The sequence below is a fragment of the Haemorhous mexicanus genome, chromosome 1 (genome assembly GCF_027477595.1).
Source record: "Haemorhous mexicanus isolate bHaeMex1 chromosome 1, bHaeMex1.pri, whole genome shotgun sequence".
NCBI classification, from domain to species: Eukaryota; Metazoa; Chordata; class Aves; order Passeriformes; family Fringillidae; genus Haemorhous; species Haemorhous mexicanus.
Genome location: NC_082341.1, coordinates 2,608,742 through 2,627,390, shown reverse-complemented (window position 1 = coordinate 2,627,390; position 18,649 = coordinate 2,608,742). Strand labels below are relative to the sequence as shown.

The 18,649-nt window shown below is 44.4% G+C and overlaps 1 protein-coding gene across 9 annotated transcripts in view; it reads right to left on the bottom strand.

Moving 5' to 3' along the window:
- OBSCN (obscurin, cytoskeletal calmodulin and titin-interacting RhoGEF) overlaps nucleotides 1-18,649 on the bottom strand; it is a 186,256-nt gene that overhangs the window by 72,226 nt on the left and 95,381 nt on the right. For 6 of the 9 annotated variants that reach the window (XM_059838258.1, XM_059838268.1, XM_059838276.1 and 3 more), the window contains 9 exons: nucleotides 15,607-15,873; nucleotides 14,506-14,775; nucleotides 13,656-13,922; nucleotides 11,973-12,239; nucleotides 10,106-10,372; nucleotides 8,791-9,063; nucleotides 4,743-5,009; nucleotides 2,235-2,507; nucleotides 809-1,081 (listed from right to left, as the gene is read on the bottom strand). In XM_059838258.1, the coding sequence (XP_059694241.1) occupies nucleotides 809-1,081; nucleotides 2,235-2,507; nucleotides 4,743-5,009; nucleotides 8,791-9,063; nucleotides 10,106-10,372; nucleotides 11,973-12,239; nucleotides 13,656-13,922; nucleotides 14,506-14,775; nucleotides 15,607-15,873 (2,424 nt within the window). The remainder of the gene's footprint in view (nucleotides 1-808; nucleotides 1,082-2,234; nucleotides 2,508-4,742; nucleotides 5,010-8,790; nucleotides 9,064-10,105; nucleotides 10,373-11,972; nucleotides 12,240-13,655; nucleotides 13,923-14,505; nucleotides 14,776-15,606; nucleotides 15,874-18,649) is intronic. The other 3 variants (XM_059838304.1, XM_059838301.1, XM_059838311.1) reach the window with 3 other exon arrangements.

Genomic DNA, 18,649 nt, shown 5'->3' with positions numbered 1-18,649 from the left:
GTTGTGGTGGAAACGACTGCAGTGTGTAACAGAGATCCCTTAAGTCTCAGAAGTCATTAGACTGAGATTGCCTGTAATCATTTAAAGTATAGATGGTCCATCAGTGACTCTTTAACACCTCAGCTACAGCCAAAATACATTTAATTATCTCATAACCATCACTGGGATGGTGCTGTGTGACCACTGCTGGGTCACCCACCTGTCCCACTGCAGGAAGGAGCCAGATCCTGGGTGCTGGAATGGACACTGATGGCATCATCCAGCCTGCTCCACGAGGGAATTACAGAATTATATCTTCTCTACTTAACTATTAACTCTGTGTCTCTGAAGCAGGAGGTGTGTGCTTTCTGGGTGTCCCCCACTTGAGGGTTTTATAATGCTACTCATTAATCTGGAAGACTGTTTGCCCTGCACCTGAGCTGATTAGCAGATTTCAAAGATTCCTCTGCTATTCTGGGTGATTTTTCCGCATGGTCTCTAGCTCAGCTCCCTCCTGTGTCCACGTTTGCCAAGAGTGAAGTTGAGCCATGAGAATACTGACTTCCATTAGAGTTTATGTTACATTTTACAAAAGACTGCAGCTAAAGAAAGTTGGGGAGCATCTCTACCATCACTAGCCTAATGATATATTTTTCTTCTGATGAAGTGGATTACTTCTGGTCAAAGAGCAAGTTGCCAGTAGTATCTTCTCAGCCTAGGAACACTATTTTGGAAAGAATCAGCACAAAGACTGGGAAATTCAATGCTGTAGGTCAGTACCAAAGGGTGAGATTTTGAGTGCCCCTGGGCTGGAACAACACACACTTACCAATCACAGAAAGCTTGGCTGATGAAATGGCCTCCCTGGAAGCAAAGGTCACCTCTCCAGAATGATGCAGTTGGGCTTTTTTCAGAATAAGTTTGTATTTGTTTCCATCTGCTTGTACCTCCCAGTCCTCCCCCGACTGGATCTCTGTGTCATTACTGTACCAGGCCACTTCATGAACTGGCACAGCTTCACTCAGGACACAGCTAAATGTTGCTTTTTCCCCCAGAGACACTTCCACATCCGTGAGGGGCTGCAGGAACTGCAGGCGCCACCCTGTAGATTGAAATCAGTGATCAAGGCCTCAGTTACAGAAACAATCAGGAGATTTTGTGAATATTTGTGCTGAAGCTCTGAACAGCCAGGCCTTGGAGAGCAAGGAGATCATTAAAGGTTTATGTACATTGCCACAACAGAAGGTTTAGAATCACAGAATGGTTTGGTTTGGACTTCAAAGCCCATCTTGTTGCATCCCCTGCCTTGGTCAGGGACACCTTCCACCAGACCAGGTTGCTCCAAACTCTATCTAATCCATAAGTGGGGACTAGTCTCTGCTTTTCTAATCATATTTTCTCATACAGAAAGGGCTTCTGGTCCCCACTGGGGTCTCCTGTAATAGCATAAAGTAAAAGGATGCAGAGATAATGTTGTTGCTGATAAAACCCTCCTCTCTGAAGCCCTGAAGTGTCTATAAACAACCAAACTCATCAGAACCATGACAGCTCTGAGACAGTCATCTGCTGCTCACTCAGTGCCAAGTGGGGCTGCTTAGAAACCATCTCACATCCTACAGAGCAAGAAAACAAGGAAATTGTAAAGCATCATCCATTTAGGAGTGAGAGAATTGGATTTTTTTCAGATTTTTGTTTTTCAGGGAAAACAAAAGGCTTTGGGATGACCTAATTTGCACCTTCCAGTATATGAAGGGAGTGGACAAGAAAGATGGAGAGGGACATTTTGCAAGAGCATGGAGTGACAGGACAAGGAGGAAAGGATTCAGATGGACAGAGAATAGGTTTACATAAGACATTAGGAAGAAATTCTTTGCTGTGAAGGTGGGGAGGCCCTGGCACAGGTGCCCAGAGAAGCTGTGGCTGCCCCGGGGTCCCTGGAAGTGCCCAAGGCCAGGTTGGACAGGGCTTGAAGCAACCTGGGGTAGTTTAAGGTGTCCCTGCCCATGGCAGGGGGTGACACTGGATGACTTTTAAGGTCCTCCCCAATGCATTGCATTCTGTGATTCTGTGGGTTAGTGGTGGGTTTGATGATCTCAGAGATCTTTCCCAACCATTTATTGTGTAGGAAGAACATTTAGATAAGAGACAAACAACAAATGCAACATTTCCTTGCTGCTACTCATCATATTTCCCTGGTTTCTTTCCCCCTTCCAAGCAGAAATGGAAGATTTCCCCTGCCCAAGCACCTGAGTTACCTTTCACTGTGAGGAAGGCTGAGGTCACTGCATCGCTGCACATGAAAGTCACCCTGCAGCTGTCCTGGGGAGTTAAATTCTTCAGCAGCAGGATATGCCTGAGTCCATTTTCAAAGTAAACCATCTCAGTGTTTTCTGTGGTTTTGGCAGGTTCATCATCAATCAGCCAGTTGTAATTGTAGGTCTCAGGCTTGGAGAGGTAACACTCGAACAGGGCTTCCCCTCCTTCCACAGCCTCCACGTTCTCCAAGCCCTGGACAATGCTGTTCTTGGCTAGAAAAGAAGGACAATTAACACTATTAATTGTTTGGCCATATATCTCTGAATATTAGCCAGCCTCGGAGCACTGGATGGTTCCCACTGCTGCAAAGCTGCTGGAAAAATGTGGATGTGATAAACTGTGCTTGTAGGTTTAATTGTTGATTGCAATCCGTCCTCTAACAAAGTATTACAATAAAAAGATTTAAAGACAGTTTAAAAGTAATGATAAACCTCTAGAACCTCCAGCATTTCATCTAAAACCTCCAGCATTTCACCCAGATTTCTTCCAAAAACCTGGTTTTTTTATTAATAAAGCAAAGAATGGACGTATTTGTATGGATCAGGCCAACAGTCAATAGGAAGGCATAGCTCAGGCAGATAAAGTGCAATCAGATTCCTTTTGTCCTATGACAGTTTCCCAAAGACCTCCCAGACAGCACAATTATCATCATGACAGGGGAGATGTGAACCCGCTGACAGCTCATGATAAATCTCATTGCTTTCCTTGCAAAGCCAAGGTAAGAGAATATTATGGCTGGCAAAGCTATAGTGACAATTATCCGAGATAATTCTGCCTCTAGGAAACACACAAAGTCAAAATCTCTATCAAAGATTACATTGAATAGTAAATTTCTGAATTACTGTAAAAGCTCTGTGCCATTTAGGTTTATTTTCCCATGCTGTGTGGTGAGTTGTGGGGTCAGAAACGTGCACAAAGCTCCACACTCCAGCCATGCATCAGCTGGCACCTGGACAGAAGCAATCAGCTCCATGCCAAATTAAATGTGGGCTGGTGCATGTGGGTATAATTCATGCTGCTACAGGGACATATGACATGCACAAGGCTTGAGTAAATACAGTTTGCACAAATGCCACAGAATGGTCAGCATGATTTGTGTTATAAACCAAGAACCCAGACATCCCTGTTTGGATCTCTACAGATCATTTGGAACCGTGCCCAGCAAAAAAAAAAAAAAAAAATTAGTAAGAATAAATAAAATGTTAAAAATCATCCAAACTGAGGCATTTATTTAATGGTAAAAAACAAACAAACATACCCAAAAAGCACAAGCCACCAGATATTTATTAACTTATTACTAATTACAAGGTGCCCAGAGATGTTTTGTGGGACTCCCCATCCCTGGAGGTGTCCAAGGTCAGGTTGGATGGGGCTTAGAGCAACCTGGGACAGTGGAAGGTGTCCCTGCCATGGCAGGAGGTTTGGAACTACATGACATTTAAGGTCTTTTCCAACTATTCTGGTTTTCTATATTACTAAAAATATTTTGAATTTTATAAGATTTATACTTACAAAGAACAATGAGGGGGTTGCAGACTATTCTTGGAGAATGCATAAATTTTTTTAGAACAACCCAAATTGTTTATCTGTGTACTTTGGAAGCACTGGTTTCACTAATTATGGAAAGCAGCCAATTGCTAACCCTACCTCCTCTGGGATGCTTTTGGATTATGTTCATTAAAATCTTTTTAAATCCCTACCATGGAAAGTGCTTATCAATGTAGAAAACATTATAATAAATAACACCCTGTTCTTCTGCACTGACAACCAACTGCAGTTAAGCAAGAAGGCAAAATAGCCACAAATATTCAGAAATCAGAACCTGCTGTTGCTGATCACACCAATTCACTTGGTAACCAAACCCAGGAACTCCTTATGCAGCAGGAAAAAAAAAAAAAAAAAGAAATTTCCATGTAAAATCCTAACTTTTTGTTAATTTTGTATATATTATTCCTCAGGGTCTCCAGAAATGTGAGTGCTGAGTGAGGAGGTAATTCCTGAGGGATCACTGCTTGAAATAGGTAAATTACCAAACTCCTTTACTCAGGAATTCCACACTATCCGTTAGTTACTGGCTTTATGTAAAAAGTGCTCTTTAACAACAAAACAAAATTTGTATTATTCCTTTGGACCAGCAATACACCTGTGAATTTACAATTCAGCAGGACACATCCCATCACCCTCACATCCCATTCCAGCTCACTGCAGAAGAGGTGGGCTGGCTCAGTGGTGTAATGAGTGAGTGTTAATTAGAAATAAGATAACCCTGCAGTTTCACATTCAATTCCCATTATCCCCCAATTATTTTTATCCTCATTTTCAGCACTGGAGCAAACACCAAGAGCAGGTATCTGATGTGTCCCTCATTGCAAAAGCCTTGCCATGGTTTTTCTACCTCATTTATTTGGAACCCATGGTAGTCTTCCTCTCTGGCTGGAAGACCTCACCTTGAACATCAAGTGTAGCCATCACTTTAATGCCTTCAGCTTCACAAGAATAGATGCCAGTGTCTTCTGGGACCGTGGGGTTAATTTTTAGCATGCTCACATTCCAGTCCTGATCGACAATCACTCGCTGCCCATCTGCATGTATTTCCTGATCATTTTTCTTCCAGATGGCGTGCACTGGCCTAGAATATTGGCATATGAACTCTGCTGGGCCATCTTCATCAACAGTTATGTCCTGCATGGGACTGACCACTTCAATGGTGGGATCTGTTAACCAACACGTCAGGAAGGACATGCATTAGTGGATCCCCGTGGAAGTCACCCCTTGGAGGGTTTTTGCCAAGCACAGAGCCCGTGGGGAGCAAGCAGAGTGGCAGTGCAAGCAGGGGGATTAGCAGTTTAGTCCGTGCCTGTGTCAGCATCAAGCAGGATGGAAGCCAGCCTGGTGCATTAGAACATGACCATGACACTGGGATGTGGGCCACCAGGAATTGAGGCTTGTGCTGGAACAGTCCTGAGTTTGGACTGCTTCTCCAGTTTTGTGTTTCTTCCAGTGTTTCTGAGATCTTCCAGGCTGGGAAGCACTGGATGGGAAACACTTCTGCTTCTGGAATGTGGAGCAGAAGTGTGATGCAGAGGACTGCAGAGTGAGTGGTTCCCTGCAACTCTTAACCTCACAGAGCAATAGGAAAATACCACAAACCCTACTGGAAGCTCCTTGTGTGACTAAGATATAACTACTCATCAGAAAGAAACACAGTCCCCAAATGCAGATTCTCATTCCTGTCCTGGGGTGGTCTTGGCTGTCAAAATTCATGTGGGGAGCAAATATCCAGGACAACTGTGACAAAAAAAGGGCACTCCACAGGAGCAGATTAATATTGTTTTGATTATTTGTGTGTTTCTCTGCAGCAGACACATTATTTGGAGAAAAACAATAGGATTTCCTTTCCAGTATTTCATCTAGAAATCACTGAGAGATCATAAACCACAGACATCTCAGACTGAGAGCCCATAAAATGCTGACAGCAGCTGGATATGCAGCTCCTCTAAGGTGGTGAGATCCATGAGGCTGCTCTTAAGCACTTTTAAAACCCAGGTTCTGCTTCTTGTGAGGCAGCTGCAAGGCGCAGTAGATATAGCTGACCTAAAATACTGTGAATTCCCAAAGCAGCCAAGAGTCCCTCCTGAGATGTCAAACTCCAGATGGACTGGATAATCCATCTACAATGCAGTATGCAGGTCAAAAGGAAAAATCTCAATGCAGTCTGAAAATGGAAGTCTCTCTGAAACATCATTCCTAGCACAATTATGTCAACTTAAAAATAATATATAGGATAGGGCTGCAAAGGGACATAAAAATATGGCAGTCAGAGAAAGCTGGGATATCCTCAGGAGCGTGACATTGATGATCCTTGAGGAGCCCTTCCAGCTCAGGACATTCTGTGATATCCTTATTCTTCAAATAGTTGCTCTGCTCACAAGCCAGCTGGGACAATCCAACAGGATCTCCATCTGGAATGCTCCTCTTGAATCTGCTGCAGCAGGCTGAGCCTTTGGGATGCTCCTGGCAGACCTTGGGGAGCAAAGAGAGCTTTGCAAACACCGTTTGGAAACCTGCTGCAAGGCTTGATCCCACTCACTGAGGTTCCCTCTGCCATGTGTGTTTATGGAGAGGAGGCCTCTGTGGAAGATCTTGGAGATGTTTTGCTGACTGAAGAAACCAGCAGGTGTCTGTGCAGCTGGGGAGAACAACCTCGTCCCCTTCCACAAGATGTAGAAATGGGTTTCTCACAGAAAATATCACCTGTGGTACTGGAGAAGGTCCTGGTTCCACTGTCCCCTTGCTGTTGGCTGTTACTGTCATATTTTATGAAAAATCCCTTTGCTAGGATTTTTCTCCTGAGAAGTCTCAGAAATGAAATGTAAATAATAATTATTTGATTGCTTAAAATGTGGTTTAGAAGTTGCTTACCAACAGGTGCATCTTTGATTAGTTCCATGTGATTTGTTTTTAATTAATGACCAATCCCAGTCCAGCTATGTCGGGACTCTGGTCAGTCTGTTTTTTTATTATCATTCTTTTCTGGCCTTCTGATGTCTCCTTTCTCTTTCTTTAGTGTAGTTTTAGTATATTGTCTTTTAATATAATATATATCATAATATAATAAATCAGCCTTCTGAAAACTTGGTGTCAATTCTCATCCCTCACCTCGTCCTGGAGACCCTCAACAATTAATAACCACAGTTATTAATTATTAATAACCACAGTTGGCCAGGACAAGGACTTTGGTGGCCTCATTCACCTGTGCAGCTCTTTAGGACTGAGGTGCCAATGTGTGCCCTGGAACCTGCAATTCTCACCTGCCCAGAGGAGCTGGGAAACAGCAGCAGCTCCTTCACCCTTCTCCATCCTCCCCCCATCACCTGTGAACCATCACTCCAGGTCATGGAATGAATGCAGTCGTAGGGCAGTGATGTTGTGGAGGCCCAGCATGGAAAGCTGAGATCTCCCTTGTTGCATAATAAATCAAATTATCCACGTGCCTTAAACCAGGAGAATGAGGCACAAGGAACAAAGTCAGCTTGCTCCTTGATGAAGAACAAGACATGGATGGCTTGATAGACTGAAATGTATTTCAAACAAAGATTTATGCTTAAATTTGTGGACAAAATAAAATGTACAAATTTGTCAATACAAGAATGGTTGGAGTTTTAAAAGTGTTTCACTTTTCTGTGAAATCAAGTGTTACTGAGCACAGTGTAACTGGGGTTATCCCAACCCAGTTATAAAATACTGCTAGTGTGATTCAGGTTTGCAATTCAGGAATCTTGGCTTCATGGAAGCACAAAATGTCCACATACATGTGTGCACCTGCACAAGCTCTGGGGTTGGACTGGATGATCTCCAGACATTTCTTCCAAAATCAATGATGCTGTGATTCCATGAAATGGAAATATCTCAGGACCTGTTCATTCACTGAGCAGAATACCATACAATGCATTTATTTTAAATTTATGTTTTAGGTCCACCAGATTTTTTTTTGCCTGGAGATCTCAGAACCAGGTTCTGTCTCTGAAAATGGATGCAAACTGACATAGGACTTGTGGGGTCTGCCCACTGTGTTGTCACTGCATCATTCTCTATCAGGAAGAAGTGATTTCACATTTTATCTTCGCAGACAACCAAATTTCCTGAATGTACAAGGGACACGGTGCAGAGAAGGAGACATCAACCACTGACTACAATTCCATATTGTGGATCATTCCTGTTTTGGCCCAGTTAAAGCACAGGAGTAGATTTACATAAAAATATTTTAACTCTTTATATCTCTATAGATCCATTTTCCAAGCAGGGAATAAGCCTTAACTTTGCCTGAAAAACAACAGATCTTCCCCACAGCTATAAAAGGACTGGGTGGGAAGGAGCTTGCTTTATCAAGTCTGGAGCTCAGTGTTATTTGCAGCTTTTGGCTACCCTTACCAAATGGGAAAAATATTTCTTCAACAGACCAGAAAGCTTTGCCAGTGCAGGGATGAGCTTTCAAAAACAAGGCACATTTTGTCTCTGAGTTACTGGAATGTCACACACCCATTGGTTTCCAGGAACAGCCCAAAATCCTGTCCTGGGAACATGCTGAGCTCAGCACCAGCTGTGGAGCAGCACAGTGGGAAATTTGGGAATTACCACTCCTGCAAGATTTCACAGTATTATGGAAAAAAAAGCTGAAGTGGGGATATAAAGTCAGGTGCTACCACAGATGTTTATGTTCATCTCTTCTCTGATGTCAGGTGAAAGCAGCAGCCCTGACCCTGCAACCCTCCCTCACCTGTAAAATCCAAAACCACCTGAGGGCGAGGGTCAAAAATAAATAAATCAATGTGGTGGTACCCAGAAAAAATTCTGGGGGTGAGAGAGGGTGACTTGCAGAGTGGGAGGGTTGCAGGGCACATGAAGGATTTAGTAAGGGTAGCCTGGAAGGCAGAAGCACCAGCACATGGAGCAAGTCCAGAGGTGGCCACGTGTTTCTTGCTGGCAGGGAAATACCTTTGACTAATAATTTAGCTGAGGATATAAGGGAGCCAGCTCTGAAGGTGACAGTGCCCGAGTCGTGGCACGCCACGTCATTGAGGGTTAAAGTGTGGATCCTGCCGTCCTGCTCAGAGATCTCAGTCACCAGGTTGTTGTGGAGGGGGGTCCCATCCAGCCACCACTGCACGTTCCTCACGCCCGGGTGCGAGAGCTCGCAGGTGAACGTGGCTGACTCGCCCACAAAGACGTCTGTGCTCCTCAAACCAGACACTATCACTGCTGCTTCTTCTGCGTGACAGAGCAAGAGAAGGTGCCAAAGGAAAACAGAAACAAACGCGCACGGCTCGCTCCCTGCAGAGCTAACCCAAGCCCAAGAGCAGCTCCAGCAGAGTTAAACTTGTAGGGCTTTTCCAAGGGGAAAAAAAGAACTAAAATTGTCTTGGAGAGGGTTAGAAACCACCTTCCATCCCTCCAGCTGCTTGTAGGAGAGTTAAACTTGTAGGGCTTTTCCAAGGGGAAAAAAAGAACTAAAATCGTCTTGGAGAGGGTTAGAAACCACCTTTCATCCCTCCAGCTGCTTGTAGGAGAGTTAAACTTGTAGGGCTTTTCCAAGGGGAAAAAAAGAACTAAAATCGTCTTGAAGAGGGTTAGAAACCACCTTTCATCCCTCCAGCTGCTTGTAGGAGAGTTAAACTTGTAGGGCTTTTCCAAGGGTAAAAAAAAGAACTAAAATTGTCTTGGAGAGGGTTAGAAACCACCTTCCATCCCTCCAGCTGCTTGTAGGAGAGTTAAACTTGTAGGGCTTTTCCAAGGGGAAAAAAAGAACTAAAATCGTCTTGAAGAGGGTTAGAAACCTTCTTCCATCCCTCCAGCTGCTTGTAGGAGCAGTGTGTGTGTCTGCAAACATCATTTCACTGGGAGGAAACTCCACTCCTTGCCCTGGTCATGCCTGGCCCTGCTGTGTTTTCCAGCCATCTGCAGAAATTGAATGAGTCAGGGAGGTACTTAAAGATTTAAATGTTCTCTTGGGTGCTTTAAAGGAGTAATAAGATTATCAGCAATGATAGAAGGTGCAATCAGTTCTAACAAGAATTGCAGTATTTTTATGACCACTGCTCCAAGTTTTTCAGCAGTACCACCACCTGTTCTGAGACACAGTATGGCCAGTACTTTAAACTAGTTCAACTTCAAAAGATGGGTCAAACCTCAGCCCGGAATCAAGAAAGAAATGAATGGACTTTCTGCTGTTTGGCCAGTTACTGTCAAAGATTTTGGAGCAAGAAATCCAGGCAGAAAACCAGAGCATTTCCACCATGTTCCACCACCTTACCTTGCACATACACAGACCCTGTGGTGATCTCGTATCCAGTGCTGCAGGTATAATCCCCACAGTCATCAGCTTCTACACCATGGATGATCAGCTCAGCCACGCTGCCCTTCAGCTTCAGCTCGTACTTGTCACTGGGCTGAATGACCACCCCTCCTTTCCTCCACTCAACGGGAGCATCCGGCTTGGAGATCTCACAGTGCAAAACTGCTGTTCCCCCTTCTTCAGCCTCTACGTTTTTCAGCTCTTTGTTAAACAGCACTGGCAGTACTGCGGTGGAGAAGCAACTGCATCAGTGACAGCGCTCAGAGGTGAGAAACCTGCTTGTGACTTCTGCAGCTGGGCTGCTCCCCTCTTTCTGGACCACAGCTTTGCCTGCTGGCCACTCGTGGAATCAGTTGCTGGTGCTGCAAAGGTGTCCAGTGCTGCTCTGGACCTCTAAAGGTCCTCCCATGGCCATACTCACCATTCTCAGTGGAAGCACACACAGCACAACACCACCAAGCACAACACTGAGTCAGAATCCTTTAGGTGAGAAAAGACCTTTAAGATCAAGTCCAGCCATTAACCCAGCACAGCCAAATCCACCACTAAACCACATCCCCAAGTGTCACATCTACACATCTTTTAAAGATCTCCAGGGATGGTGACTCCACTGCTTCTCTGGGCAGTCTGTGACAATGCTTGGCCACCCTTTCAGCAAGGATTTCTTAATACCAAATATAAACCCACTCTGGTGCCACTTGAGGCCATTTCCTCTCATCCTATTGCTTGTCACTTGTGAAACAGACCAACCTTTACCTCACCACAACCTCCTGTTTGTAGTTGCAGAGACTGATGACATCTCCCCCAAGCCTCCTTTTCTCTAGGTTAAAAAAACCCAGTTCCCTCATCTGGCACTTGAGATTTCGGGTTTTTAACCTCTGAAACCACATGCTCTGAGCAGGAGTTTGTTATGGTGACTAAACTCACAATCTACAAGTGTGATTTAATCTAAAAGACTTAGAATTCTAAGCATAAATTGAATAAAACTGTAAAATCACAAACCCATAGAGCTCTTGGAATGAAATGAATAAAACTGTGAAATCCAAACCAATAGAATTCTTAATACAAAATGAATAAACTGTAAAATCCCAAACCATACAGTTCTTAGTACAAAATGAATAAAACTGTGAAATCCAAACCAAAAGAATTCTTAATACAAAATTAATAAAACTATAAAATCAAAAAACACAGCCACTAAGAAAGGTGAATAGTGACAATTCATGGGCTGCTCAGGCACTAAGACATACAATGGATCAATTTAAAATGGACTTGTCCTAGGTATGGTGAAATACTTCAGTTTGATTTCACAGAGTGCCAGTGATAACTCGGCAATAAAATTTCCCTGTGGCTGTGGCACCTGGGGACATGGTTAAGTGGTGGACTTGGCAGAATTGTGTTAATGGTTGGACTCAGTGATCTCAGAGATCTTTTTCAAACTAAATCAGAGAATGGTTTGGGTTGGAAGGGGTCTTAAAGATCCAGTTCCTGCCATGAGCAGGGAACCTTCCACTACACCAGGTCTCTCAGAACCCCATTCAGCCTGGCCTGGATGACTCCAGGGTCCCCACTGTGAGGGATGGTCAAACAATCCTTGTCCTTTGACCTGTTGGTAGTTGCAGAGAGTGATAACATCTCCCCCAAGCCTCCTATTCTCCAGGTTAAAAAAACCCAGTTCCCTCAGCTGGCACATGGGATTTTGGCTGTTTAACCTCTGAAACCACATGCTCTGAGCAGGAGTTTGTTATGGTGACTAAACCCACAAGAGTGATCTAATCTAAAGGACATAGAATTAGCACAAAATGAATAAAACTGCAAGGCAACCTACCTTTGACCTGCAGCGAAGCCGTGGTCTGCTGATCCCCCGAGTCACAGGTGTATTCTCCAGCATCCTGAGCCTCGGCCCCGTAGATGAGGAGCTCAGCTCGTGTCCCCTCCAGACGCATCTCGTACTTGTCCCCGGGCTGCAGCACCGTGTCCCCTTTGCGCCACTGCAGGCGCGTGGGCGGCCGCGTCAGCTCGCAGCGCAGCGCGGCCGTGCGCCCTTCCTCCACCTCCTCGTTCCTCAGCCACTGCTGGAACAGCACGGGCAGGCCTGGCCAGGAGGGAATGAGAAACGGGTGAGGCAAAAGTAGAAAACAGAGGGGTGTTTTATGGTTAAGTGGTTTATGGTTTATGGAGAGAGCTGTTAGCGAAGTCCGTGGACAATTCTGGTTGGGTTTCCCTAAGGAGAGTGTGCAGGGATGCCAAACCTGGATAGAGGAGGAGGAGGAGGAGGAAGGGGAGTTAATCAGCACAATAATAATAATTAATCAGAATAGTCTATGTGAGCTAAATTTCTCTCCCCATATCCCAGGCTTCTTTTCACAAAGAATTCGAAATTCAGTAATTATCACTGAAGGCCAGACAGCTTCCCAAACTTAAAATAAAATCATAGAAGGGCATAAAATCACTCAAAACCCATAAAAATATTAAATAAATAAATAAATAAACTTATATATATACAAAAAAATAAAAATATACATATGTGCATATATATAATATATATTAATATATATTAGAATATATAGAACATATTAGAAAATTAGACTATATTGAATATACAATATATAGAATACATAGACTAGTAGAATAATACACAAAAAAGAATTTTATATATATTATATACAGTGTTATTAATATAGAGAATAATATATGTAGATTATATTAGAATATATACAGAATATAAATCTGGGGTCACAATCCAAGACTTCAGATCTTGCAGCCAGAGACAAATTGCAGAATAATTAAGGCTTGCAGGGACTTCTGGAGAACCCCATGGATGGAGATTCCTCCACTCCTCTGGATCTCAGTTCTAACATCTGACCACCCCTTCATGTTAAAAGTCTGGCTTTTTCTAATCTGAATTTCTCTCACTGCAGCTTGCACTTGTTGCCTGTCATCTCTTTACTTAACCCTCCAAGAAAGTTCTTTCTGTGCCTCTCTCCTCTGTAGATCTCCACCAAGAAGCTGCAGAGAGCAAGGAGGTCTCCCTTCCACTTTCTCTTATCCAGTCATCAAAATCAGCTGCCCTCGCCTCTGCTTATACTTAGATCCCAGAATGGTTTAAATAAGAAGGTACTATCATCTTTTTCAGATATACGTCCCTGCCACTGTCAGGGACACCTTCCACTGTCCCAGGGTGCTTCAGCCTGGCCTTGGACACTTCCAGGGACTCAGGGGCAACCGCAGCTTCTCTGGGCAGCCTGTGCCATCCTCATTGTTAAAAAAAAAAAAAAAAAAAAAAATCTTTCTTATACCTTTTCTGAATTGTCCCCCTTTTGGTTTAAAACCATCACCCCTTGTCCTATCACAACAGGGTTTGTCCATGTCCTTCACGTGCTCCAGCCCTCTGACAGACTTGGTGGATTCTGCTGCACTTGCTCCACTGATCAGTGTCTCTCTTGAAGTAGAGATCTCTAAAAATCAATGTTCCCTCCTCTCACCACTGCTGGGCACAGAGGAACCCTACCTTTGACCTCCAGTCTGGCCGTGGTCTTGCCAGCAGCCGTGTGGCAGCTGTACTCCCCGGAGTCGGCGTGGTTCAGGTCGCGGATGAGCAGCGTGTGCACCTTCCCCTCCTGCTGGATGCTGCACTTGTGGCTGGACTGGATCACAGACGTGCCCTTCTTCCACTCCACAGGGACATCAGGCTTGGACAGCTCGCAGGACAGGTGGGCAGTGCCACCCTCCTGCAGCTCCAGGTTGTGCAGAGCCTTCACGAAGGTGACCGGGGCAGCTGTGGGGAGAGGGGACCAGCACTGCTGCAGCATCCTCACCCAGCATCACCCCCAGGGCAGAGCTGGGGCTCTGTGGTTACATTTGGAACCAGGTCGAAGAGGAACAAACAGCACAAGGCATTGGTGCGGGCCACCGTTCAAAAATCGTTCTATAAATCTTAAAGGAAAGGTTTTTCAGAGCTTTCAGACTTTTTTTTGTAAATATGATCTAAAAGCATCATAAGTAGGAGCTTAGTCCAGAGTATATTCGTGACACTCTTCAGCATTGACTGTGACATGTGATCAGCTGCGTAGTTGGATGGTCTTCAAAGGATGTTAATGTTAATTATTATATTAAATAACATCAAAGGATGTTAATGTTAATTATTATATTAAATAACATCAAAGGATGTTAATCTTCATTCCGCGTACAATAGAAACAACTGGAACGACTGGCTCAGATGTACCTCTCTAAATTGCTAAATTAGATTAGCAGAATCTCCCAAGATTTCCAAGGCTCCCTAATCCCAAATATGCCTCTCCAGAAGTCAAGGCAGTGCCTGCCAGTACCTGCTCAACCCCTCTTCCTGGGAGGCTGCTCACCTTCCACCTTCAGCTGCGCTGCTGACGAATGCTGCCCCACTTTGAAAGTGACGGACCCACAGTCCTCCAGGGTCACCTTCCTCAAGATCAAGCTGTGACGTGTCCCTTGCACTCTGATCTCATTCATTTCGTTGGATTGCAGGGGAACATCCCCCAGGAACCACTGGGCATCCTGAGCTGTTTCCCGGGACAGCCTGCACTCGAACACCGCGTCTTCTCCTTCGTAGGTGGCCACGTCCTTCAGCCCCTCCACGATGGTGGCTGCTGCTTCTTCATGGAAAGGGCAACAGAGGTTGAGATCTACTTCTAAGTGATGCTTCCTGGGTTAAACATGTCGTTAGGCTCTTTCTTGACAGCACTATGTTGTTGTTATTTGAGGCCCTAAATAATAAATCTGGGGGTGTTCAGCTTGGAAGAGAAGGATTATGAGGGCTTATAAAAGAAGAGGAAGAAGGAGTTTTTATAGGGGTAGATAGTGACAGAAAAAAGGGAAATGGCTTCAAACTGAAAGAGGATAGGGTTAGCTTAGATGTTAGAAAGAAATTGCTTCCTGTGAGGATGGTGAGGCCCTGGCACAGGTGCCCAGAGAAGCTGTGGCTGCCCCTGGATCCCTGGAAGTGTCTAAGGCCAGGCTGGACGGTTCTTGGAGCAACTTGGGATGGTGGAAGGTTGGAACTAAATTATCTTGAAGGTCCCTTCCAACCCAAACCATTCTGTGATTCTGTGATTCTAAACTCATGAAAATATAGGTACACAGGCATGTAGCAGCATATTACAATGCTACAGATGCATGATTCATGTCTGCACGAGTATTAAAAGCTTGCAAGTTATACTGTGTTGCGTGCACAATAAATGCTTAACATGTGTATAATCATAACCTGTGTGCTGTGAAAAAATTGTCAAAAGATTCCCATGGGTGAAAATTAATTATCATTAAACCACAGAAGCAGTGTCCAGTGACCCATTTCTAGAGGTAACTGACACAGTTCTTAGCCCTGTGAAACCTCTCTCATCTCTGAGATCCCCGTTTCAGGACAAGATTTAGCTGCCAAATTAGTCAACGCTGTGTGTGGTGCCAAGCTGTGCCAAGCCCTTCCCCACCTTTCAGCTGCACTGCTGCCGTGGTTTGCTGGTCCCCTGTGTCACAGGTGTAGTCCCCAGCATCAGCTTCGCTCAGGTTGTGGATGGTCAGCTCAGCCACGGCCCCGTCCTGGCGCATCCTGTATTTGTCACTGGCTCGCAGCACTGTCCCCCCCTTCTTCCACTGCACAGGGGTGCTGGGTTTGGAGACCTCACAGCTCAGAGTGACAGTGCCACCCTCCTCAGCTTGCTGGTTCTGGAGTGGTTGTGTGAAGGTGACTGGAGAAGCTAAATCAAGAAAAATTAAAAAAGAAAAGGTCATGTGTCATTGCTGACCGTGTAGCTAAGCCTTGTGCTTGATGAAACTCTGGTGCCATCCTAAATTTGGTTCAAACTCATTTCCAAAGTTAGTTTGAAAGCAAAACAAGGAATGACAGAGGGTGCTGTGGGGGAAATGGATTTGTAGAGAATTCTCAAAGCCTGGCAGAAGGCTCACACAGTATGTGCATGCTTAGAGACAAGAAATGCTGACTTGGAAATGCCATGGGATAGCACAGACATTGCTGAGAGAGAAATAGAGCTAGAAAGAAGTTTCAAAAGATGGCCTTGCAAATAAGACTGGATACTTTGGAGAAGATGCATTGGAGTGGGACCCACGAGGGGTAATTTTAAATGGTGGCTTTAAGGCATTTTCAGCACGGTGTGGGTAAAGCTGATAGGCCAAGAAACTCTTATAATGTCTTGTAATTAGGAAATAATTGACTTCTGATTGTGATGGTGTGAATGATAACATCTGTGTTGTCTCACCCTTCACATGAGACTGAAAATGGGATAAAAGTTTTTAAAACTCATCTCAGTTGCCCCAACTCTGGGTCAGGAAAAGGGTATTTTCCAACAGTGCTGGATTTCCAGGAGCTCTAAGCACTCTGCACTCCTGGAGAATCACTGGACTCTGCATACAGTGCTCATACACTGAGCACCTCAAGGGTTATGCTCCTTCTTGCACAGGAATTGTCATGGATACAGAGTTTTGAGCATCTCAGTGCATGTATTTCCAAATGGACACCAAAACCAGACCTCAAAAGCCTTCTCCTGGTGTCCAAGTTCTTGTGCATTTGGGAGAGGGCATGGAGAAACATCTTTCTCTAAGATTCCTTATTTGAAAACTGGACCAGCAGAGAAAGGAACCCTGGCAGTCTCTGTGTTGATTGCATCACTGGTGGCTCAAGGTGGAGTTTTGATGGGTGGATTTATGAAGTGCCACATGTAGAAGTTTAGCTCCTCAAGACCAGTTCCATGGAAGAACCACAGTGGCTCCACACTTATTGGTGTGTGTGTAGATATATATATCTATTTTTTTTTTTCCAGCCAATTGGCTGAATTGCTATTTACAGAGTGACTGCACAGGCTTCCTCAGCTTGGAATTTTTGCCAAGGAGTGCTGGAGTGGCTGAGACCACACACAGAGGCACAAATTGGCCATCAGAGGACCTGCTCACAGCCCCAATATTCTGATATCCTTGAGCTGTGGAGTCAGTGTGACTGCAGGCAGGTGCATGCCCTTCCTGGGAGAGCCCTCAGGGATATTTCAAAAGGTGGGATTTAACAATATCCTGGCTCATCTTTGTTTTTTCTGATCGTGTGTCTCAGAAAAAGTCACCTTGATATTGTATTTGTATCAGATTTGAAAAAAAAACAGACATATTGTCACATTACATCTATTTTAAAGACCTTTGGCACTGGAAGCATTTAGGTGCCCTGCTCACCAGCTGGAGTTGTGTCCAAGTTTGAACAAATTCACCTGGATCACCATTTTTCCAGGCAGAACTGCTGCTCAAAGGATGATTAAGCATCAAAAATAGTCCTGTCTTAATTTTAGCTCCAGCCCTGGTTGTCTGAGTGACCAGAGAGGGTCTCAAAGTGTGGAAGTAAATCCCACACTTGGGTCCCTGCATTTTCTTTGCTAAAGACACAACAGGACAAAAAAGCAAAAGCACTCAGCTGCTTTTGACAGCACAGCACATCTGAAATCAAGGACAGTAGAAAAAAATCCTCTTGGCAGAGCCTCACTAAGGGAGTGGAGCAAGTTTCTTATCTTAAAAATCCCAACACAAGCCACCTTTAACAGTCAAAGTGGCTGTTGTTTGTTCATTTCTGTTATCACAGGGGTATTTGCCAGAGCCTTCTGGTTTTTAGTGATAAATCTTTACAGTATGCACTGATTTATCAGTCCTCCTGCCTGATTTCATACTTGGAGAGATCACCTGAGGGCCCCTTTCCCATTTCACCTCAGCACTGGGCTGGGAGAGCTGGCAGCAGAGGACAGCTGTGTCCTCCTCCTGCCCTTCCCTGCTCTGCAGTTTCTCCTCAAAGACTGGAGGTGGCACTGAAATTCAAACAAAGCAAAGGATTTGTTTTGCTTTGCTTGCTTTGTTTTCCAGGCACCTTTGTCTTGGTGTTAAAGCGACAGCTGAATGGTTGAGTATTAAAAAAAGTCCTCTGACTTCTGTGTCCTTTACTGAGGGGTTAAAAGAAGCTTCTCCTCTTGGGAAAGAGAAGGATTTTGAAAAGAAAGGAGGAGAAAAGGAGGAGGAAAGGAGGCGAAAAGGAGGCGAAAAGGAGGCGAAAAGGAGGAGAAAAGGAGGAGAAAAGGAGGAGAAAAGGAGGAGAAAAGGAGGAGAAAAGGAGGAGAAAAGGAGGAGAAAAGGAGGAGAAAAGGAGGAGAAAAGGAGGAGAGGAGAAAAGAAAAAGAAAAAGAAAAAGAAAAAGAAAAAGAAAAAGAAAGAGAAAGAGAAAGAGAAAGAGAAAGAGAAAGAGAAAGAGAAAGAGAAAGAGAAAGAGAAAGAGAAAAAAGAGGAAAAGGAAAAAGAAAAAAAAGAGAAAAAACAGACCCGAGCAACCTGATCTGGTTGGAGATGAAGGATTGGACCAAATGGCTTTTAAAGGTCCCTCCAAACCCAAATTATTCTAGAATTCTAAAAGGGTGGTAGAAGCAATGAAAATTCCAGGTCTATCCACCTGAGAAGTGAATCCAAGCTAGTAGTTTCTCCAGGAATCAGTGAGCT